General features: G+C 52.3%; 7 protein-coding genes across 7 annotated transcripts; 3 read left to right on the top strand and 4 right to left on the bottom strand.

Moving 5' to 3' along the window:
- Positions 1 to 5,549: 5,549 nt before the first annotated feature.
- On the bottom strand, positions 5,550 to 5,753 carry HETIRDRAFT_316639 (uncharacterized protein; the record flags this gene model as incomplete). Its single annotated transcript, XM_009546601.1, has 1 exon — positions 5,550 to 5,753. The coding sequence occupies one exon, from the start codon at positions 5,751 to 5,753 to the stop codon at positions 5,550 to 5,552; it is 204 nt and encodes a 67-aa protein (XP_009544896.1).
- Positions 5,754 to 7,004: 1,251 nt separating this feature from the next.
- HETIRDRAFT_315451 (uncharacterized protein) lies at positions 7,005 to 7,554 on the top strand (the record flags this gene model as incomplete). The annotated part of the gene is made up of 3 exons (XM_009546602.1): positions 7,005 to 7,248; positions 7,305 to 7,412; positions 7,469 to 7,554. Coding segments are annotated over 3 exons (438 nt in total), but the record flags the coding sequence as incomplete, so codon positions are not given.
- Positions 7,555 to 9,138: 1,584 nt separating this feature from the next.
- HETIRDRAFT_315505 (uncharacterized protein) lies at positions 9,139 to 9,697 on the bottom strand (the record flags this gene model as incomplete). The annotated part of the gene is made up of 2 exons (XM_009546603.1): positions 9,139 to 9,412; positions 9,483 to 9,697. Coding segments are annotated over 2 exons (489 nt in total), but the record flags the coding sequence as incomplete, so codon positions are not given.
- Positions 9,698 to 12,445: 2,748 nt separating this feature from the next.
- Positions 12,446 to 13,739, top strand: HETIRDRAFT_120798 (uncharacterized protein; the record flags this gene model as incomplete). The annotated part of the gene is made up of 6 exons (XM_009546604.1): positions 12,446 to 12,598; positions 12,673 to 12,845; positions 12,916 to 12,985; positions 13,061 to 13,111; positions 13,437 to 13,556; positions 13,701 to 13,739. 6 exons carry the CDS (start codon positions 12,446 to 12,448, stop codon positions 13,737 to 13,739), a joined length of 606 nt encoding a protein of 201 aa, XP_009544899.1.
- A 340-nt stretch (positions 13,740 to 14,079) lies between these two features.
- HETIRDRAFT_120799 (uncharacterized protein) lies at positions 14,080 to 18,506 on the bottom strand (the record flags this gene model as incomplete). The annotated part of the gene is made up of 15 exons (XM_009546605.1): positions 14,080 to 14,148; positions 14,226 to 14,250; positions 14,384 to 14,823; positions 14,999 to 15,061; positions 15,179 to 15,212; positions 15,325 to 15,351; positions 15,641 to 15,653; positions 15,816 to 15,944; positions 16,191 to 16,323; positions 16,440 to 16,552; positions 16,617 to 16,659; positions 16,696 to 17,054; positions 17,332 to 17,494; positions 18,116 to 18,232; positions 18,381 to 18,506. 15 exons carry the CDS (start codon positions 18,504 to 18,506, stop codon positions 14,080 to 14,082), a joined length of 1,854 nt encoding a protein of 617 aa, XP_009544900.1.
- A 168-nt stretch (positions 18,507 to 18,674) lies between these two features.
- Positions 18,675 to 20,467, top strand: HETIRDRAFT_450381 (uncharacterized protein; the record flags this gene model as incomplete). The annotated part of the gene is made up of 6 exons (XM_009546606.1): positions 18,675 to 18,797; positions 18,848 to 19,573; positions 19,624 to 19,783; positions 19,840 to 20,240; positions 20,306 to 20,336; positions 20,385 to 20,467. 6 exons carry the CDS (start codon positions 18,675 to 18,677, stop codon positions 20,465 to 20,467), a joined length of 1,524 nt encoding a protein of 507 aa, XP_009544901.1.
- Positions 20,468 to 20,734: 267 nt separating this feature from the next.
- Positions 20,735 to 21,709, bottom strand: HETIRDRAFT_382643 (uncharacterized protein). The gene is made up of 2 exons (XM_009546607.1): positions 21,273 to 21,709; positions 20,735 to 21,225 (listed from the first exon to the last, which is right to left on the bottom strand). Exons 1-2 carry the CDS (start codon positions 21,563 to 21,565, stop codon positions 20,865 to 20,867), a joined length of 654 nt encoding a protein of 217 aa, XP_009544902.1. The 5' UTR covers positions 21,566 to 21,709; the 3' UTR covers positions 20,735 to 20,864.
- Between the last annotated feature and the right edge of the window lie 226 nt (positions 21,710 to 21,935).

Genomic DNA, 21,935 nt, shown 5'->3' on the forward strand with positions numbered 1-21,935 from the left:
AGAACGCGCTCGCTGACGCTGCTTCTCGTTTTAATTATACTCAACTATTTGATCTTGCCCCCAATCTTGATCGACGGCCCTCCTACCGGCGCCTCCGTTTTGGTGGTATCAACACTTCCAACACGTCGCACCCCAAGTCGCTTTTTACCTATGGCACGGGATCGCGTCTAGCACGCGCGCCACTTACAGCGTCAGCCAGAAATCCTTCATCAATTTCGCCACTATTAGCGGGCACTTCAACCCAGATGGAGCCCTCCTCCTGGCCAATCAAAATGCTGTCATGGCATGGGTGGCCTGGCTCGGCAGCCGAGTCCAGCCCAAAACCATCAAAGCTTACCTCACGCATATCCGATCCCTCCATGTCGACACGGACCTTCCTTTCTCAGCAATCAAAGCGCCAGTCGTCCAACGCCTTATTTGGGGCATCAAGAGATACCATGGTGAGGCCAGCCGCAAACCCAAGCAACCAATCACCCTCCCCATCCTTCGCGACATCCTCAACCACATGCCAGATTCCCCTCAGCAACTCCACCTCCGCGCCGCCTGCTGCCTTGCCTACTCCGCCCTGCTCTGTTGCGGAGAATTCACGACACGCGAAGGTACCCGCCGGGGCTTCGGCACCGAAACCGGCCTCACAGTCGGTTCCATCAGATTACTCCCCGATGCCACTAACCCGACTCACGCAATGATCTTTCTCCCCGGCTCCAAAACCGACCCCTTCCGCAAAGGAACTACCATCATGGTCGCCGCTGCTCCTCCTGGCTCTGCAACCTGTCCGGTGGTCGCACTCAAAGCCCTCTTCGAGGCGGAACCCCGGCCGGAGACCGCCGCGTTGTTCGAAGAACGTCCCGGCATGCCGCTCTCTCGCGGCTTCTTCCTCAAATCGATCCGGGCCACTCTTCTCCACGCGGGGTACAATCCCTTGGAATTTGCCGGCCACAGCTTCCGACGCGGCGCCGCCTCCTCCGCAGCAGTTGCCGGCTATTCGGACTACGAGATACAACTCTTGGGCCGGTGGCGCAGCGATGCCTTCAAGCTCTACCTAGAGGTAGACCAGGCTTGCCTGCTTCAACTGTCCAGAACTCTTCATTTGGCCCTCCCTCAGCCATCCGCTTTCGACCCTCCAGGTCTGCGCGGCCTTCCTGTCATGGCTTAAGGTCGGCCCCGGGACCTAGTCCCGAGGCTTGCCTTGAGTTCTCAGGGGCCACAAATGTCATACATTTGTCATGCCTGTCGAGCCCGGAGAATTTCGCTTCCCTTCTCAATTCAGTCGCTTCTTTCTCGATTTAGATAACGCTTCTTCCTTTGTCACTCAGTCACATTGATGGATCGAGCAGATGGAAGGGGTGAGTTGCTCGGGGTCAATGGGACCTTTTCTCACAAAGCGCCACGCCTCGATCAGGGTCCCTTGCTAGCGCTAGCGTTGTCCGCCACCTTGCCTTGTCTGCCGCCTGTATTCACTTTATCCTCTCTCAATATATATACCTCGCGAGCGCGAAGGCAGTTCCTCATTCCGAACTCACTGCCGCGCACTCACAGCATGCGCTACGTACATCTAGTTTTTCGTCCCACCCACCATCCCTCTCCACTTAGATCTCTCTACGCTACACTAGTCTAGTCTTCTGTATCTACATAAGCCCTCCTAGAGTTGGCTTGAGGTCGGCCCCGGGACCTAGTCCCGAGGCTTGCCTTGAGTTTTCAGGGGCCACAAATGTCATACATTTGTCATGCCTGTCGAGCCCGGAGAATTTCGCTTCCCTTCTCAATTCAGTCGCTTCTTTCTTGATTTAGATAACGCTTCTTCCTTTGTCACTCAGTCACATTGACCACCTGTTTTTCAACAAATCTTAGCAATTCCTGCCAATTGCTGACAATTGTCGAACACTGCTGACAAATGCTGACAATTGGCAGGAATTGCTGATAATTTCCAGCTTTCGTTAGCAATTTGTGACAATGCCCAAATACGATTGTCACAAAGTGTCACAATTGGGTGCAACACATCCAGCCATCACTTTGGCAATTCTATTCTACTAGACTTATTAATTTTTAGCCTATCAAAAACTCTGCCCAGATACTCAACAATTGTCAACATTTGCTAGCAATCTTTAAGTCTACAATTCAGCCTAGGACCCAACAATATCTAGCAATTGCTGACAATTAGCTAGGGCTATGGGCAATACAGCATAGTGTGCCCTAGTATGACTTACAGGTAGAGTAGCAAGGTATAACAATATTAGACAAGATCCAGCAAGATCCAAGAAATATTGAAGAGTAGATGTGATATTAAGATTGGATAGGATCAAAAGGCAGTCATAGTTATAGACAATTGTGGATGATTATTGGCAATGAGATTAAGGGCAGATTGCTAGCAATTGTTAGCAATTGTCACATCTTGCCAATAGTGCCTAATTAATAACAATTGCTGACAATTGCTAATAAGTGATTACCTGCCAATTGTGGATAATTGTTAAGCCACTAGGCTTATCATGTGCACTTGATGCACTAAGAGGGGTTCCCTGGGCTAATTGTAATAGTGACGGCCCAATGTATAAAGATGACCAATTGTCTTTGGGCTTGATTCAGGAATTCTTGATCACTATTGATCTTGTCCTCAAATAGATGGAGGAGGTATTGGTTAACAAGGTGTCATTGTTTGTCTGGTACAAACAAGTCCTCTCTGATGCAACAAATGACTTTGGAGGGATCCCAACTGATGACTTGATAGGCAGCGAGTCCTTGATACATTGTAGGCAGTAGAGGATGATAAGACCATTAAGACGAGTCCAGCGCTTCCTCAGACTAAGTATGATTCTATGGATCTGGCAGAGTTCACGAAGTGTGGGCTGAAGGGGCCAGATGCCGGGTGCAGTGTAGAGATCGAGATGTATACAAAGTGAATGAGCTGATCTTCTAAGAAGCTCAGCTCGCCTATATATAGTAAAAGCTATTTAGGGTAGGATGGACATATGGTCCATGCTTCTGAACGCTAAGTAATCTGCAGTCATTGTTCATACTCTGCAGCTCTTTGATGTAACCATATATAGTAAGTATATCAAATGTCTGTCCGCAGCAATATCGAATAGAACTTGATCACAATCGACATTAGAAACCATAACAAAGAGGGGATCATAGTATTATAAGTGTTCATGTGTCAGCATGTAAATGGTAATCAGTCTAAATCCAAGTCATGTGCGTAGCTCATGACCATGTCCTGAGTCACGTGCCTAGATGTGTGTTGAGTCACAGTCCTAGTTATTAATGTCTAAGTCCAAAGAGATGCCTGACCTTCCCTCCTGTCCATGTGCGCAGCACGTGTTAGGATACGGTCCTAACAATGATTGCCAACAAATTTTCACAATTGCTAGTGGTATTTATATGGGATTTGCCAGCAATTGATAGAAAATATTATATATTGCTAACCAGACCCTAAAAAGTTTGAATTTTGTCTGAGAAAACCCTTTATATTCCAGACTAGGAATATGCTCCTTAATTTCTATACAAAGTATGCTTGGATTATATTATGATCTAATCAAAAATATGTTCCAGCATAAAATTAGGCTAAAATCAGGCTAAAATGTCATAAAGGCTACAATATATATTCATAGAGCACAAAAGAAAGGACATTTAAGATAAAAATCACAAGGAACTTATAGATTATATCCTGAACTTATCTTAAATAGTCCATAGATTCCAAGCTAATCATATTGTGAATAAATTATTGCTTGATCATTTGATCACAATGGGATCAGCTTGGAATCTGAGGACTATTTAAAATGAGTTCAGGATATAATCTATAAGTTCCTTGTAATTTTTAGCTTAAATGTCCTTCCTTTTGTGCTTTATAGACATCGGATATGGGTCATGCTATCTACTAGTTACAGGTTCATCCTTATATTTAACATGACCCACATCCAATGTGTGAGAAGTGACTAACAAGTACAGTATTCTGAGTTTCTAAGGAAAAGTTCAAGGAACCAAAGTTGATAAAATGTGGTCATATATTAGTTATTGTTTTAATTAGCAAAGCCCTCCTAATGCAGTGGTGATGAGCATGCACCTATGCTAGGGTCTGAGAGAGGTATTCAGAAAGCTTTGGGGAGATACTGAACAGCATTAGACAAGTACCAAAGATGCCAACTTGCACTGAACATGGTCGGTCCCACCCAACTGACCACAGCCCTCCAAAGGACATTTGGCAGCACTTGGGTCAGTTTGCCCATACTTCATGTACTTACCATGACCACACAGAAGTGTTACAATAGGTGTTTACGAGATTGGAGCCAGTATTCTGTGTTAGCCAATGTCCTCTGTGAGTCAGTTGATCCTTATCACTTATCTTCCTGACTTCCACATGGTCAGTCAAACACGATCTTGCACCATTACTTGGCCACTCTAGTTGTATAATACCTCTTCTTTATTTTCATTGGTTTTCCAATGCTTGTTCCCACTACCTACGCTTGGGTGACAGATCCCAAATGTTCGGGATTTTGCCATCACTGATTAACTTTTACCTTATCACCTTCGGAACCCATATGGACATCTCACCTACCTTCTTATCTTCTCTGATTGCTAAGGCTTGGCACCCATTCGACATATACTCTCATTTCTTGTTTAATATTTTACTTAGGGGCTCTGTTTACTATAAAAACCTACATACAACTCTGGAATAAACCAGCTTTCACACCCCACAGTTCAGAGCTCATTTGCACTCATCTCAACCATGGAAATTGTCTTTGTCAACTTCCAAAAACTTGTCATCCTTATCATTTGGCCTTGTTCACATTCGTACTTGTCTCTTTGATCGTACCCTTCGTCCTCCCTCATATATTATCAGAGTCCTATGTGGCTCTTGAAGCACATAGTTGTTGGTCACAACACTACCTTCTCATCACTGATTGACTCCTCGACCTGACTCGACCGACCAAACGTTCGGTTAGTCTTCGGTGCAGTCCCAAAACCATTCAGGCACTTTAATCTCACCCTCCTCATTACTTTTCAGTGCGCCCTTGCTTTCTCAAGTCCTAACTAATGATTCCTTGTGTATCAGATACTAGCCCCAGCACCCCTGCATTAGAGGGTGTTTTAGTGTTGTGCTTGGCACTTAGAGCCGCCTCTAGCATATCAGCAGTCTACCCTTATGCCTCAAGTTTCTTGCTCTTAACAGTGTTGATGGTTGTGGGTTCGATCCTAGCCCATGCCTTTTTTATTATGTCTTTTGCCGACCTCACAACGCCAAATTTAGGCATTGGCTAGCATTGGCTACATGTGATAAGAGTCGTTCAAAGTCGTTCACATTCGTTCAAAGTGAGACTTTTCTAACTACATCAACTTGTCCGATCTCGCTCGTTCTCGTTCGATTTCGCAATATTGACTTTTCACTGGGCTTCAAGGTCAATTGTTAGTCGAGAATAACATGGGAATCAAACTCACTGCTGCAACAATGATAGTGAGCAGCGGTGATTTGCAGATCCTTGAGAAGCGCGTAACAATTCAGCACAAATACACCGATCAGAGCGAAAAACCGGAAATTTGAGCAATTTTTGTTCGGATTAGGTCGAAAGCGGCAAAGGTTCGGTTACAGTTGGGCTGCGGAGAAAGAGCGAGGGACACGGCGAGATCCGCAGTACAGCCTTACTGATTGCAGTACCTGATCCGATGTCATCGTGGAAAGCGTTCTCGATGGTCCTGATGATGGATGCAGAGTCGTCGGGAATAGGGAGCCTATTCCAAGCGACACAATTCAGTTTGCGCATCAGGGAGCTTAGTAGGATGTAGAAGTACGCAATGAGGGCGAGATTTCAGGGAGGAGAGGGAGAGAGGAGAAGGGAATGAATCAAGGCACTCAGATGCGGTAGAGTTTACGAGATCCGCTCCGTGTCGGACACCTCATGCAGAGCTGTCAGATGCGCCTCGAGCGACGAGCACTGGAAAGGGATATCAGAAACTACTTGTGCTCAAAGTGGAGATGCCAAGCAGGTTGTCGGACAAGAGACTTGCACAAACAGATGAGCATCACCAAGTTCAGGATGCGGGGCGGATACGTATTACGAGGATACTTGACAGATGTACCTACAGTTCCTTGTCTCTACGATGGAGAGAAGGGCGGAACATATTCAAGGTCGACAACCGTGAGAACCTCGACGAGAACGGAAGCAACGGGAGCCTGGGAGACATAGGCTACCACAAGGAGGCAAAAACACAGGTTGATCGGTGACCTCAGCGGGGTCCAGAGAATAGGACACGCCTATCACTTGACCGGAACCATTGCGCGCGCTTGAGCCTGCATGGATTAGTTGGCGTGAGATAGATGAGGTGGCTGAACATCGCACGTTTGGAAGGACAAGGAAAAATCGAACAAATATCGCGCTAGTTTGAGACGGTGCGATGGAGGCAGAGCGGAGGCCGGAAGGTGTAATAGAGGAGGGGAGGGAGGAGAGGGGAAGGGGCGTGGGCAGGAGGCAGAAGTGGAACCGTGACGGTCACGGCGTTGATGCAAAGGCAGACTTGAAGCCGCTCATGGTCCCATGAAGGCTTCGACTTCGATGCCGACCCTCTCAAATACCCATCCTCTCCCATTCTCTCCACCATCGCCACTCTTTACCGATTCAGACACGATACCTCACGCTCACGCATCTCGCACCCAGCTTTCATGGGTATAAATATCCACGATCCTTTAGTCCAGATCAAAGGTATCTCGTTTTCTTTCCGGTCTTGTCACTTTGCTCAGCCGCATTGTAGTTACCCAGTCAGTATGCGGATTCCTCGCAATATGTATGACTGCTGTACGCGTGTACATCCGACGCGGGAGGTACTGGTGGGACGATGCGTGGGCTTTCTTCTCTCTCTTGAGGTGCGCCATTTCGCTCCAGGCTCGTTTATCGTCATTTTTTTTTCTCATCTAAACGCGCGTTTGCAGTCTCTTCATTCAATTTGCTAGCGTGTTCATGCACGTCGATAATCCCTCGGAGCTCTCAAAAACGAATCGTGTCGCAGCGTACTATCTCATGGCGAGCACGTTTTATACCGTCATCTGGTCCGCCAGACTCTCCATCCTCTTCTCCATCATCCGAATCGACCCCGACCCCCAAATTCGCCGGCGACTCCGCTGGATTGTCGCCATTTTCATTTTTGCCATCTTTTTCTTCCTTGCCCAGCTCATGTGGGTCTGCGAGCCCGAGCCCGGTTGGAAGGACGAGCGCAGCCCACAGTGCAAGCTGAACAAGGAAGTCGCGATATGCCAGCTCGTTTGTACGCCTTTTCATACCTATATGCGTGTTCTTGTGGACTGACCGGCCGCATCGCAGCCGACATTTTCTCAGATCTCCTCCTCATACTCCTCCCCCTTCGTCTCATCCATGGCATCAAAGATCGTGGTCTCCGCCGACGATTGATCTTCATTTTCTCCACATCTAGTACGCATCCTGACTTCGATATCGTATGCTGTAACCTTACCATTTTTGCTCTACAGTCATCACGACCATCGTCTCCCTCGTGCACGCTGCCTACATCATCACGGGCGGCGGTATCAAAGTCATCATCTCTGCCCTCGTCGAGGACTGCATGTCCCTCTCTGTCGCGAACGTCCCCGTCGTTGCGACCGCGCTCGTGCGGCGCTTCGGGCTGCGCGACCAAACGGAAGACCCGACGTCCTTCGCAGACGAGTCACCCGACGGCCCGCGCTTCTCGTCCTTCCGCTTCAAGTCGCGCATCACGGGTGGGCGATCGACGCACGGCACGTTCGGGTTCACGACGCGACAGGCGCGTGCGCGCGGGCTCATCAGCGGCGGGACGACGACGGACGGCTCGGGGTCCGGCACGGACACGGACCTCGGGCTGACGAGCAAGGGCACGCTCAGCGCCGCGTACACGCTCGACGAGGCGCAGACGCGCAAGGACGCGCATTATATAAGCGTCGGCTCGCTGCAGGGGGACTCTCAGTGGCGACCGAGCCTCGATCCTGCTGCGCGGGTGACGATGCAGAAGGGGGAGGGGGACCACTATATCAGCGTCGGGTCGGTGAGGGTGCAGGAGCCTCTGCGGGAGGTCGAGGAGATGGATGAGGAGGCGCGAGTGGGCGGGACAGGGCGGGCGGTGCCCATGGGGATCGGCGCGCTGTGGGTAGGTAGGCAGAGGCAACAGGCCGGTCCTGCCAGGGGGCCTCGATAGCACTGTAGATACCGCGAAGAGACTCGGAGGTTTGTTATGTACGCTGTTCTGCTCTGCTCACCTGCTCGCTGTATACCGCATCTATGTACTAGGATATAATGTGTAGTATTCGTTCTTGTCGCTCACATGATCTGGTAATGCTACCTTTCTTGGAGATCGTCGATTTCGTGTGGCTCGCGCAGTGCTGCGGCGTCCTGCGTTCCTTTGCGTGCCTTCGTCCTGACCAGATTGATGTCGATCGGCGACGTCAACCGGGGCTGGGTGGCTGGGTGTTCAGGCAGCGAACGCCTGCGGATGCCTCACGGCTCGAAGTGCGCTGCTTTGTGAGGCTCTATCACTGTTCTATCAGTAGCATTGTTGTCACAGAGAGATATCGTAGTAGGAGCGTGGTATTCTATGGCATGACGAAGAGTGAAACTCACATCACCAATCTCTCAGTGGCGTTGACAGCTTGGCAAATTGTGCAATCTTGACCGTCAGCCTCGATCGCGATTCGATCGAAATGATGCAGAACGATGCCTGAAAATGTCTGGTCCACAGGAGTATAAAACATGCCGCTCGAGGATGAGGCTCTATGGAGCTGTCCGATCCTGGGCCTCATTCATAACCTACTCATGTGCCTTGAGAAATATCCATATGCAACGATAGCGGTTCATGCATTATCGTGCACTAGTATTGCCATCAATCCTGTCATATTATCAGATGAAGCCAAATAGAATAAAGGAAGTGCGGTATTATTGTATATAGAAACACGGCCGAGAACATGGATTTGAGGTAAACGATGGCCCCGTTCCATAGAACTTGCTGTAGGGGAGCGCGTCGACGAGAAGGCACAAGGGTTAGGAAATAGTTAGCACCCCTTAATGAAGCAGCTATCGGATGCCCAAGTCAAATGGTCACCTTTTGATAAACACGAAAGCGCGTGTTCCCTCCCACACCGACTGCACATGAGCGACCCACGGGCCACACCACCTAATCCAGCTCGTCCAACTCCCGCCGTGCTATCTGGAGCTTCGGCTCGCAGGGACCGGAGTGCACGAGGATGTGTCCGGGCACCTTGCCATCCGCCGTCGGAATTTGCAGCGCGAGGGTCTCGTCGCCAGAGGGATACTCGGTGCGGTGTCCGGCGCTGAGGGCGGCCGTGTCAGTGGCAATGATGATGCCGTTGCGGCCGCCCTGGACCCATGCTTCATCTGTGGAGTTGGGCAGGGTGATGTGCGCGAGGCCAGATAAGAATACGACGAATCTACAGCCAACGACACGCGCAGCAACATGTGAGCGGTCGATCGGAGTCGTCAGATGAAGACGGCACGCACTGGACATTTGGCGCGTTGTGCAAGCCCGCGTTAAAGCGCGGTGGGAGGATGGAGTAGCTGCCATTGGCGAAATTACCAAGCTGGAGCGAGCTTGCGCCTGTGGTTCCCACCTGAGACGACGAGACGAATCCGGGGTCGAGGGCCCAGCACTCGAGCACGGAGATGCCGTTGGCGGCGGTGAGAGCGGTGATGTTGAGCGTGCTGGGCATCGTGGACGGTGTCGGGTCGCGAGGGGGGTCGATGGAAGGTGGAGGTTCGATTCGAAGAGGTTAAATATTGTGCGGACATGGTCGCGTTCAACTGTTGCTCGGCGGTCCCTCTCCGTGCCTGGCCCGATACCAATCCGATCCAGTCTCAGAAGTTTGCTGACTCAGCACTTCATCCCGCTCCCGTCACGCACATGCATATCCTATTCACTATCCCTACCTTCGACGGACGACAACGCAATTACCCACGCCATGATCCCATCGGCCCCCAATTTCCTCCGCACAAAATCGAGCGTCCGATTTACTCAAAGCAGCCAGCACACTTTGTATCTTTCGCGCTCAGGTGCTGGTGCGTAGCTCATCCGTTCCCCTCGCATCTGTAGACGGTCCGGAGATCCTGCAGGTTCATACTGACAGGTGTAGCAACAATACGCGCCAGTCGTGTCTCGGTCACCTGCCTGATAACATGGCGTTGTGTACGACCTTTGTTTCCTACCTCTCTTGTCTAAACACCCCGCGTCACGAAACGGGCCTCGACCACCGCCACATGCACACCGCAAATTTTCCCTCAGATCTCTCACCCGATATACACACAGTCATATACCCTCTCAGATTTTCTCTTGGCTTGCGAGTTCGTATGTATATAAGGATTTCATCATCATTGCGCATACACGCTTATCGTCCATCCATTGCACACGTTCTCGCTCCCAGAACTTGCGACTTCCCACAATTTACAGGATATCGCCTCATCGGCCGCTTTTCCGTCAGCGAAACCATCGACGTTCACACACGTCAACGGCCCGGCAACGGGACAATCGGTAATTGTCTTGCTTCTAATAGGAGCTTTGGGCGACCAGGGATGACAGGATGTTTGAGACTCACGAGTGCTTGTCTTCTGATTCACTTTATCCTTTTAGGGCTCGTCACCAACTTTGACTAATCCCCAAGTCATCACGCTCATCTCATTCATTTCATCCACCATCAATCGTCTTGTACCACGCTTGTTCACGATGTCTTGCGACATCTTTGGGAGAAAATCATGAAGCTTACAGGTACGTGCTCTCGTAGCAGTGGTCAAGAAATCCGATCTTTGCTTTTTGATTTCCATCGGCGATCAGCGTAATACTGTGAATCATGGGGTATACGTACCCATCTCGTCCACAACACAGTAAGCAACGTCTCTGAAACACTCAAGGCAGTGCAGGAATCATTTGTCCAGCGCCGCACCATCTCATGCACAGGACAAGGTAAGCATTGTCAATAAATCCTGAACAATGTGTATAGCCACAAACAGCATTCGTGATTCTCTTGCATGAAAATGACAACAGCGCGCGACATACGGTATTTTGGATATCATCACCCCTAGATGCTATTTGTTGCCGTTGCATGCATTTAACTTCTCTTGATCTGATAGACGCGAGCCATTCTGCGCACGCAGGGTATCGTCGCCATTAGGGCGTGCGGCGAAGGGCCGACGTCGCGACGAAGTGCAGACGCCACGATATAGGTGGTAAAAGAGATACCTCAAAGTTCGAGTCAAGTGAGTGATATCTCACATTGACATACCAATATACACAACTTCATCCCACGTCCACCAAAGACGTTTGAGTGGTGGTATGAACGTCGTCTATCTCCTGCCTATCCGCATCGACTCCTGCTTCCTAATCAGCATCTCAGGCGCATTTTGCTACTGATGAGCGCATACGATACCTCTTAAGGTTTCAAAATTGAAACCAAATTGAGATGATCGAACGTTGACTGTGCGCGAATCAACTACTGCAGGCGCGTGAGCCTCGTCATGTTACCATCTTCCAAGGCACAGCGTCTGTTAGGCTCTTGTATGCCATGCACCTCACCCAATTCAGGCATACAACGTTCCTTTGACAGCTTCGATCTCCGCCACCTTATAGTCATTTAGAGTCGACGTCTACTTTTTTTCTGCTCTCTCATTCCCTTCTCTACCTGGGCCTGACGAATTCCGCACATTCGCTGGACTAGTTTGGCTGAACATCTTCCAGCTGTGCGCTTTTCGCCTCCTTGTTGACCGGCGCAGGTACCAACATTATTCACTTTTGAGAAGGTAGTATCCCTTGGACGATACATTGTGATCCCTCAGAGGCCTATATCTTAGGATTCGCAGGCACCTAACGTTTTATGAAACGCGGAAGGAAATGTCCTGTTCTCTCACGAAGTACGTCGATCAACACGTGGTCCGCGATGGTCGTGGACGATAGGCAAAGGTCGCGTTCACACCGAAAGCAGTGGATGATCTGAATCTCACCCGCAGCACTATTTCGTCAAATCCATTGTCGAATTGTTATTGACGAAACCGGCCCAGTCATCCAGGTCAATCGGTTTCAACACGAGGACTCGCCGCGATAAGTATTGTCGAAGACTCACAGACTTCTCAAGGTTGATCCGTTTCCAAGAAAAATTGTCGTGACATCTTTGTGGCGACGATCTCCTCTTTCGCACATTACAGCCACAAAGTTATCTTGAATCCTCACACGAGGTTTGACGTGCTCGCCATTTCTGTCTCTTGTGAGACCCGGGATGTCACCTCCTTAGCTCCGTACAGGAACACCTCCCAAGCTGAGTATGCACGGTCTCCTTTTACGTTGGGCAACCAAATTTTGTGGGTTGGGCGGCGAGATTTTGTAAGGCATTGCGGAACGTATAAGTACGGCTGAAGAGTTGCGGGAAACATTCAACACTCGACATACACACTCAACACTCAACAACACTCAATCGATTACAATGGTTCACTTCAACTTGACAGCTTTGGCCGCTGCTGCTACCGCCTTCAGCATCACCGACTTCCAAGGACACTTTGTCGATCTCGCCTCCGGCGGGACCACCGACTTCGTGCCTGTCCGCAGCTTCGCCAAAGCGGAGAACCAGAACCAGGAGGTAAGCGTCTCGAGCATGAAATAGTACGCTCGCAATTCTGACGCGGTCGATGGGATTAGTGGCAGTTTATACAGACTAGCAACCAAAACCAGTTCAGAATCCAGAACAACGGCGTCAGGCAGGTCATATCCTTCCCGTCTGCCACTTATATGGGGTACTCGGGCATTATTGGGAGCCAGCAAGCGATTGCCCACCCGAACGCTGGCACTTCTTGGAACCTCGTTGGAACCGGAAATGGCGAGTTCAAGTAAGTGGCTTTCGCCGCCTCATACGAAGCCGATTCGCTGACCGTACGCTCTCTCGCCATACGTATTCAGCCTCATAGAGTCTAACACCGGGCTTGCATTGACCGCGTGGACGGCCAGGACCGACTCGAGCAGCTCTCCGGTGCGCCCTGCGCCTCCTCCATACCGTTTTGAACGGCACGCTGATATGTCATAATTTGTTTCTCGGATCTCATAGCTCACGCTCGAAGTCGCCGCTTCTGACCCTCAGCAAGCGTTCACCATCCAGGTGGCATCGGTCTTCTAAAGCGTTAGGCGAGCGCAGTTATTTTTGAGAAAGTCAACGTCGTGGACATTGCGGGAGACAAGGGTTCTTGTGAAAATCGAAGGTACAAATGCTACATTCCTAGGGTTTCGTTTTCTTGTTCTGTACGAGTTTGTTTATGGGAGCATGCGAGATCTTTGGTATTGGTTTATATACGGAGTTTGACCTGTTTCTCCTTGCGGAAATTTGATCACAAGGCCTCTAGCGAGTGATACCTCACGGATTCCATCACCAAGAATGAGCTACATCGCGTCGCGACAACCGACATATACTTCCTCGACGTGGTCAGCCAGGATGCGCATTCTCGTCCGAAGGACGTCTGGGTCAAGACACGCTCCCTCGACCTGTGAAGCAAAAGTGTTGCGTACCTAATATCCCAACAGGCATCGTGTTTGGGATTCCATCTCTTGTAAGTCCAACAGAGCAGGCACCAGTGCTTGTGTGTCCAAAGGCCTCATGAATAGGGTCCAAGACGCCCAAGCCGAATGTGCTGCATCGACTGCATCCACGCCTCGTCAGCTGCCGCATGGGTTCCTTGTTGGTACGCGTGTAGAATGCTGCCATTAGTGGCGCTGGCAAAATCTGGATCTGATTCAAAAGTGCCTGAGCAGCCTCCGGGAGGTCCTTCGGACAACCTAGATGAAACGCTCACAGCTGAATAGGAGAATTTCAGCTTACTTTGCGATATACGGAGCCTGCATTAGCTTTATTTTCTCCATGATCAGAATGCGATGAGCAAGGCGTGATTTCGAGGAGCCTCGAATAACAGCTACAGTAAAGCCGCCTTACCTCCTCCGAAGCGGTGTATGTGGACAAACATGATTGATATTCGGTGTATACAGCACGGCAGCTCTCACGGGCCGAACCAACGTTATCGAATGCCTCTATACTTAGGTCACGAACTCTGCGTCTCCATTTTCGGCCAGTCTCGTTTAGGCCAGGGCCGTCTCGATCTTGAAGACCTGCTGTTTGTCGCCTTCAATCTCGCGTTCTAGCGTGAGCTAAGGTGGATACAGGAAAGAGAGAATACTAGTCCCCCTTCACAGAGCTTGAATAGGAGCATAAACCATGGACTCACCGGCGACTCGTCTTTGTTCGCGGCCCTGACCGGCCAAGCGGTGAGCGCCAGCTTTCAATGGAGAGGATCATGTATAATGAATCTGTGACAACAGTGCAGGAAACAGAGTACAGCTGTGAGGGCTGTCATTTCGCGGAAATCAGACTCGGTTCACGCACTTGTACCCCGCCCCGCACACAGCCCGCTGCCAATCGGTGTCGGCAGTCGGGTGGGCCATGGCCCGCTGGCGAAGAACGTTCTCTTGCCTGACATTGGCAGAGGGGTAGGAAATGACCTGCTGGGCGCCGTTGTTCACGACCCCAATGTAGCCCTCATCACCAGTTTCCTCGAGCTTCCACTGTCCAGGAAATTTCCGTGCGTCAGCATTGGCAGCTCGTGAGGCGAGAAAATAATGATTGGGACCGACCTCTTGATTGATCTTATCTTTGGGGAGAGCCTTCCTATGTGTCATGATGGGGACGTAGGTATCTTTCATACCATTGGTGAGATCGACATATTGTCCCTCGAAGGCGACGATGCGGGCGATCTGGATGAGGTTGACTTTCTCGAGCGTGAAGACTTGCTGCATATCTCCTTCGACGACCGGTTCCAGCGTAATCTACAGCGGATCGTCGGGGGTTTGGAAATAGTTGCGAATACGCACATAGACCTACAAGTGCGGACGCTCAACGGTGCACTGGAGACACAAAGTTGGAAAGGCGCGTGCTAAGTCGATGTAATCTTATTTTAAAAGGTGGACTACCGGGTTCGAAAACGAAGAAACATGAACCTACGTGGGTTATTAGCGCGACGGTTGTGAACAGCTTGGAAACAGAGATCGCGCCCGCTACCAGATGCTGACAGCAACATGTTCTGAATGATCCGTCTGCATGTAACCCTTGTCGTACTTAGTCGTACAAAAAAAGAGGGTGAAGGACATTTATTGATGATTCCGGAGCTAATGCTTAGCTCACAGCAGGTACGGGTATATTCAGGGAGGCAGGATCGCTGCCAGTCCACCATCACTCAACTGGGAGCGTCATTAGGAAAAAGTAGCGTCGATCCGAAGTCCTTCCGCTGTCAAATCCACATGAGCGTAAAAAAAGGATGGATCACTCACGGAACACATATAGCGTGTACATATGACCTATAACAGCAACCGAATGCATATACAGATCCCGGAGTATAGAGAATGATGCCGAGATAGAATCATCAGGCTGCAAACATTGTCAAATAGTCAACCGTCTCAGCAATCGACGCACAGACAACGCTCATTGATATGCCAAAGTGGGGAATTGCTTCAATCCAAGATCTCGTTCGGGTGGGACTGCTTCGAATCAAAGTTATAGTCCGGCCTTTCCTTTTCAAGGATGAGGATGGCCGCCTTATGAGCGTGCAGTAAAGACAGGTAAAATGTTATGGAGGAATGCGCGTACCTCATGAACGCGACTGACCATGCACGTAGATGATTATCAAAAGCGCAAGTGGGGAAGCTTCATCGAGCAGCGAGGGAGAGGACTGACGTGGACATGAACACTGTCGGTACAAGATTTCCAATTCAAGTATCATGGAGATCAAACACGACGAAGAAAAGGTATTGTGGAGACGCACCGGCATCAGTGATGTCTACAGCGATGAAATTCCGAGATTCCGAATCGCTGCAGCCCAGTCCTGGAATCAAATTAAGACCGGAGAACCAGTCAGATTTGAGCACAATTTTGAGGCCCCGTCGTTGTAAACCTTAGTGAAAACAATCAGCAATGAGCATGAGCGACGAGTCGGAGGGCGAGTGCAGAGCATAGTGGTTGGGGAGCTTGCCGTTGCCGAAGATGCCGCGACGATGACCTCGGCTTCCCGCGTGCGGACCCTTAAATTTTATCTTCCAGCCTTGGACAGCTTTGGACCTGCTTGGACGCGAATGGAACCGCGGTTACAGCGTTGAATCGAAGTCTTCTCCACGACCAACGCCGACATTCGAATCTTCACATTCAGAAGCCAGAACAACCCAGCGCCAGGACATAGGGAGCTTTTGTTCTCGCAATTTCATAGCTGCTGAGCTGACATTGACGATTTCTGTCTCTGTGACGCCTTTGAAGGGGCCGATGAGCAAATCTCGGATCTTCGGTAAGACAATATGAGCCCATCGGAGGTTCTATGGCACAAGGCCAAGTGAGCCGTCACGCCACGTCCTTTTGTCCACTAGCGGTGTTCCGACGAGGCACCTTGCGCTTGGACCTGCCACATTAGTTGTCCTTCACCGTATGTGGCTGCTGCCGACTCCGGCGTATAAATACCCCATGCAATTCTCTTCCCTCTCCAGATCGCATCCTTTCTTCCAAAATACCAACCTTATCAATTTACACGACAGCATTCAATCTTGACATTCGGCCTCAATGGTCTTACACAACGTACGTCGTCCATCGACGCCTTGCATGTCGTCGCTCATCCTTCTTTCCTTTAGCCCCGCTATGTTATGGGAACAGCAGCGTACCTTCACCTCCACTCTCCGGCCTGGCCGATACCCCACGAACAAGCGAGCACAGACATTATTACAACCCGGCCGACGGTCTCGATCTCGTGCACTCTCAGCCATAGTCGAAGGCCTGATTGACAGGGCAGAAGACAATCCCCCGCCCTGCTGCGTGCGCCTCTCTCTGGAGGCGGTGTGGCAGATCCGAGATGCGTGGACCGCAGGGACGGGCATGAAGAAAATCCCATGCCGACGCGACTCCCCGCCCTGTCCACCTTGCAAGGCCTTCCCCTGCGTTCGCAGCCAAATGTGGCATCGCAATGTGTGTCCGCCGTACTGTAGGGTTGCCAGCCACGACGTCGCTCCTAGATCACGCCCATCTAGGGCCAATCGTTGGTCTCTGTCACTTGACACTGGGCTGGCTCACGTCCATGCCACACAACGATTGGAACGTCGTTGGTTGTCGTTCAAACGCCTGCTCCCTGATTTCCATGGTCTCGGAACTCCCCATTCGACCGCCACCCCTCCTGTCTGGCGTTCCGCCTCTCTGTGTTCAGTTGCGCGCCGTCCGGCCACGGGAAGTGGCGGCGTGTGGAGCTCGGCGCCCTTCCACAAGATGTTTCCCCGCGCGATATCAGAGAGTGGGCCCTAACGTACCTACCAACTCCAGCGGGCGCCACGGACCCCGCCCGGACGGAGACGCCGGCGACGAGGCGTCCCAATTCGAGTTCGGTATGCTTGCGACCGTACCCCCGGACCTGGCCGAATTATTCTCCGCGGCGTCCCCCGACCCTCGCGTGCTGCCTTTGGACGCCTTTGTCTGGCGTGCATATGCAGACGTAGTTGACGCAATTAAGCATGACGATCGTACACCCTTACCTCTGGCAGTGAAGTGGTGCGTGGGCTTGCATGCTTGACGGCATAGAGGGTAGGATGTCTGTCGGATACAGAGCGGTGTGCCCAGGATAGGTGTGCATCGACGCTCCGTCTTCAGATGCCAAACGAACAGGCGGCGTCTATCTAATGAGGTTGGACATGCGATTCGCCGACGGCTCGGTCTTGTAAATGGTGAAGGATTTTAAACTTCACGAAGACTCATTTGGGGATGTCGGACGGTGTGAAGGTGGATAGACAATCATGCAGATAATATTCCATCGTAGTCTGTCGGAGCGCTTTTTTGTTTTTTTTCTGGCTCATTGGGGTGGGGGCACAATTAATGATGTTTTTTGAACCGTGGTGTCTAAGCATTGGATATTGGTTATTGTGTGAAGCAGAAAGGCCTGTCGCGGAGTCACGTCATCGGCATTCGCCGTCTCCCAGTCACAATGCTCAAACGACCCAGAACATAATGTGAGTCTCAGCTGCTGCGACACCGTGTCACCAATGCCACCCTTGTTTTCCATTGTTTCTTGTTCTTGCATCATGCGTGGGCAAGACGTACTGGAGCGGTGACGATAACGACGACAACGACAACCGTCAAACCATGCCGTCGGAGGCCGTTGGTCGGGCCAGCACCGCCGTCGCCGTGATCCGCGTCGCCGACCGAGCTTGTAAAGTGCTAGAAAGCCTCTCGCGGCGCACGCATGCCAGCCCCTGTGCAGCACGGTACACATGGAGACCGCAGATTTGTTCTGCCAGCACAGGCTGACAGTCCCTCCCTCATTCCCTCACTCACAAGCGACACTCCTTTCGGCGCCGCCTCGTACCTCGCACCCGAATACGCGCATGCGGCCACTTCTTCCTTGGAAGAGGTCACCGCCGGCTAGCTCGCCCAGCGCACCCTTGATGTTGATTCCACGCGCGCCCCCGAGCTCGGGCTCGACCGTCGTCATCGTCTCGAACACATGTCCCCCGTTCGACTAACCGACCAACCGACCGACTGACCGACCGTGCCGCATGACGCAATATATTGTTTGGCGCTGTTTGTGAGCAACGGACAAGTCGTGTGGTCGTGTGTTCGCCTGGAGCTGCCTGGAGCTGTTCCCAAATCCATCGCTGCCATGGTGGATATACTCATCCCGTATTACAAGGAGTATATAAAAACCTTACTGAATCAACCACCACCACCAACCGCTGATAAAGAGAAATTCAGACAATGGGGAATCCAATGCGCGAAAGCCTTTGTAGGTCTGGTCTCGTTGGTTGCGTGATGCAGAGCTCACGGCTCCCTCAGAATCATATGTTCAGTTCGGAAGGTTATGTTATCGACACCGATGTGCCAACCTTGCTTGATGAGGCAGAGAAGATACTTGAGACGTGCGCCTCCGACGAATGGCTGGAATGGGGGGCGGTTATCCTCCGTGCTCGCGCACGTCGGCTCGACCAGGCGCAGCGCAACCCGCCCGCGACGCTCAAACAAGATGTTTCTGTGACGGGACCAGTTCATCTACTGGGAGATCCAGACAAACCAGAGGACGTCGTTCAGAAGACCGCCCGCGAGGTCGCGACACGGCAGCGCGAGAGGAAACTGGCGATGGACGCCCGCAACAAGGCCATCGTTAATCGGTTCATCCGGGGAGAGATCACGAAGAAGGAATTGAGGGCTCTCACTCTCAAACCACTGGATGGGTTTGACGATACCGTTCCTGGCTCGCAGCTTTCGCCAACCCCGCGCACACATACTCCATCCCACGCATCTCCTTCATACTCACGATCACCATTGTCCTCCTATTCTTCTCCAAAATTATCTTCATCTCCTTCGCCGTCTTCATCGCCCCAATCCAAGCCGCCCAACCGCTCCGTCGATCGCAAGGGAAAAGGTCCGGCCACGGTACCTCACCAGGGGAGCAGTGTGCGGAAGCGCGTCGTCTACGAAACGGATGAAGCGGAAGACTCGGAAAGAAAGCCGAAAAGAAAAAGAGGTAAGATCCCCAAGAACCTGCCACAAGGGGCGGTCCGTGTACGCGCATCCGCTACTGAGTCACATTTGTGTTTCCTAACGTCCAACAGGCCAGCACTGCGTGCGTCAGATGCTCTGGTTTCGCGACGCCGTTCCAGTGCTTCCTCTACCCAGGAACTGTGCGGTGCGTCAAGTGCGCCAGTGATCACCAATTCTGCCATGGAGCTATCCTTGCCGCAACCGCCACCTCCGAGCGCGAACCGAGTCGAGGTGAGGAACCTCCGACATACTTCCTCCGTGTCCCTACTTATCGCCACGTCGCCCAGCTCCTCGTCTCAGAAAGGTCACCTCCAAGGTGCCCACCTTGGTCGTCGTCGCTCCTTCCAAGGCGGCCAACGTCCCTTCAAAGTCGGTCGCGGGCCCGTCGCGCCTCAAGCCTGCCTTTGAGGAGCGGATGATTGCAGGCCCATCCAATCGAGTCGAGAGTCCCCCAGACATGGATGCCTCTGAAGATCTCCACGAGACGCCTCCTCCGATGGATGATGATGTGGAGGAGTACATCGCGCAATTTGTTTCGGACAAGCGCCAACGCTCCCGATCCGTGAGCTCGATCAAGCGCGAGATCAAGATGATGCGCAGGTGCTTGGACTATAACTTGGAAGAATTCCTTGCCCTCAAGGTTGAGCGGGACGCCATGAAGATCAGGAAGAAAAAACTGGAGGCGCAGGTGGAGGTTCTCACCAGATCAACGGTCTCGCAGCGAAAAAAAGAGATGTGATGCGTGTGGACCAGTCGGAGGAGGTGATCAACGAGGACGGCAATGGTGCCGCCTGGGCCCCAGAATAGTTTGGATGTACTCGTACTACAAAAGAGGCGGCGCGTGCCGCCGGACAAAGCCGAACTTCCAGCGTGACGCCCCCGACGTCGAAACTCGACTCAGATCCCGCTCCATAACCGCCTTTGGGTCCTGCGAAGTGGGCATGACGCGTCGTCGCGCGGCTGCAAAGTAGAACACTGCTTGTAGGAGAACCTATGCACGACGACCGCGATTCTCGTCGGCATATAGCAGGGCCTTGCCCTGCGCTGGCATGATGCCTCGAGCTCTGCAGCATACGAGACATTCTCGGGCCTTCCTTGGCAAGGGCAGCGTGGGCGACAGCCACGCCGTATGGCACCGCGGCCCGTGGGACGTGCCTTGGAGAGGGGTGGACAAAAGAATGTGGCATGGTTGTCCACAATGCGGCGCGCGCCGCTTATTCATGTGGCGGGCTGGCCCTCGAGGATCGTATAAATACCCTCTTGCGATGCCCCTCCTCCCTCACATCGTGTCCTCCCCTCATCCGCTCATAACTCATCTTACCACAATCACCCACCTCGACCTCGCGCGTCGATGGCCTTGCACAACGTACGTCCGTCCGTCGATGCCTCGGGTGTGCCGTCGCTCATCCCCCCGTCCTGCAGCCCAAACGTGTGCGGACACAGCGCCGTTACACGAACAAGCGAGCACAGACATTATTTCTCCGCGACCGACGTGCCCGGTCCGCTGACGCCTCAAGGCAGAGTCAAGCAACGGGCGCGCAGCTCGTGCGCCGGAGCGGTGGCACGGACATGGTCGAAGACGACACGGGGACGGCCAGTGCACGCCGGACAGCGGGTGCATGCACCATTTCCGGATACGAGCGGCGGCTGGAAAGCGGGATGGAGCAGCGCCCCTAATAAGCGTAAGTGATGTTTTTGAGGTAGCCAGCCGTGTGCTCACTGGTCGAATATCGTAGTGGCCTGGCTACCCACCGTAGGGAGCAGGGTATCGATGCCAAATCCCTGGAAGGCCCTGGGCGCGCACAGCGACGAGACAGACGTGGGGGGGATCTGGCTCGCCGTCCTCCTCAGCTTCACAGCTGCGATGCGGCGGTGTGGCAGATGCGGTTCGCGTAGCTCGAAGAGACGGCCGTTGCGAGGATCCGATACCGGCCCCCTCCCTCTCCTTCGCAGACATTGTATGTCCGCCCCGCCGTCTGCGACGAACAGCGACACCGCGCGTCTATCCGCCATCTCTGTCCGTATCAACGCAAGCACGGCGATGCCAACACGTGATGCGACGCCCGTTCCTCTCGGTTGCAGCGCACCGCACGTCTACCGCCATGGAGTCGGCAAATACGGGGGCGCCGACGGCGCGTCCGCCGAACGCGTATTCCCAAACCGGGCGTCCCTCCTATCAACGCCTCCTCGCCGTCATGCCGCACGAGCTGCTCAGCCCGCGTCAGGCCATCCCTCGCCCCTCCACCGCCCGCTCTCCATGGCGTCCCATGAACGGCCCCCGAGCACGCCGCGCGGTGTCTGCCCCCCGACGCAACAGCGTTCGAAGAGCCTTACCGCACGTACGGCTTGCGTGCGTAGGCGTCCTGCGCGACGCAGCTAGGCG

Source organism: Heterobasidion irregulare (assembly GCF_000320585.1).
Source record: "Heterobasidion irregulare TC 32-1 unplaced genomic scaffold scaffold_04, whole genome shotgun sequence".
Classification (NCBI taxonomy): Eukaryota; Fungi; Basidiomycota; class Agaricomycetes; order Russulales; family Bondarzewiaceae; genus Heterobasidion; species Heterobasidion irregulare.

What these genes read in the sequence shown, in the direction of transcription:
- HETIRDRAFT_382643 (XM_009546607.1), bottom strand. Translation starts at nt 21,565, where the DNA reads ATGGCGGATAGACGCGCGGTGTCGCTGTTCGTCGCAGACGGCGGGGCG. An exon ending in GCCACTACGATATTCGACCA is followed by an intron (nt 21,226 to 21,272) that starts GTGAGCACACGG and finishes TACGCTTATTAG; the next exon opens with GGGCGCTGCTCCATCCCGCT.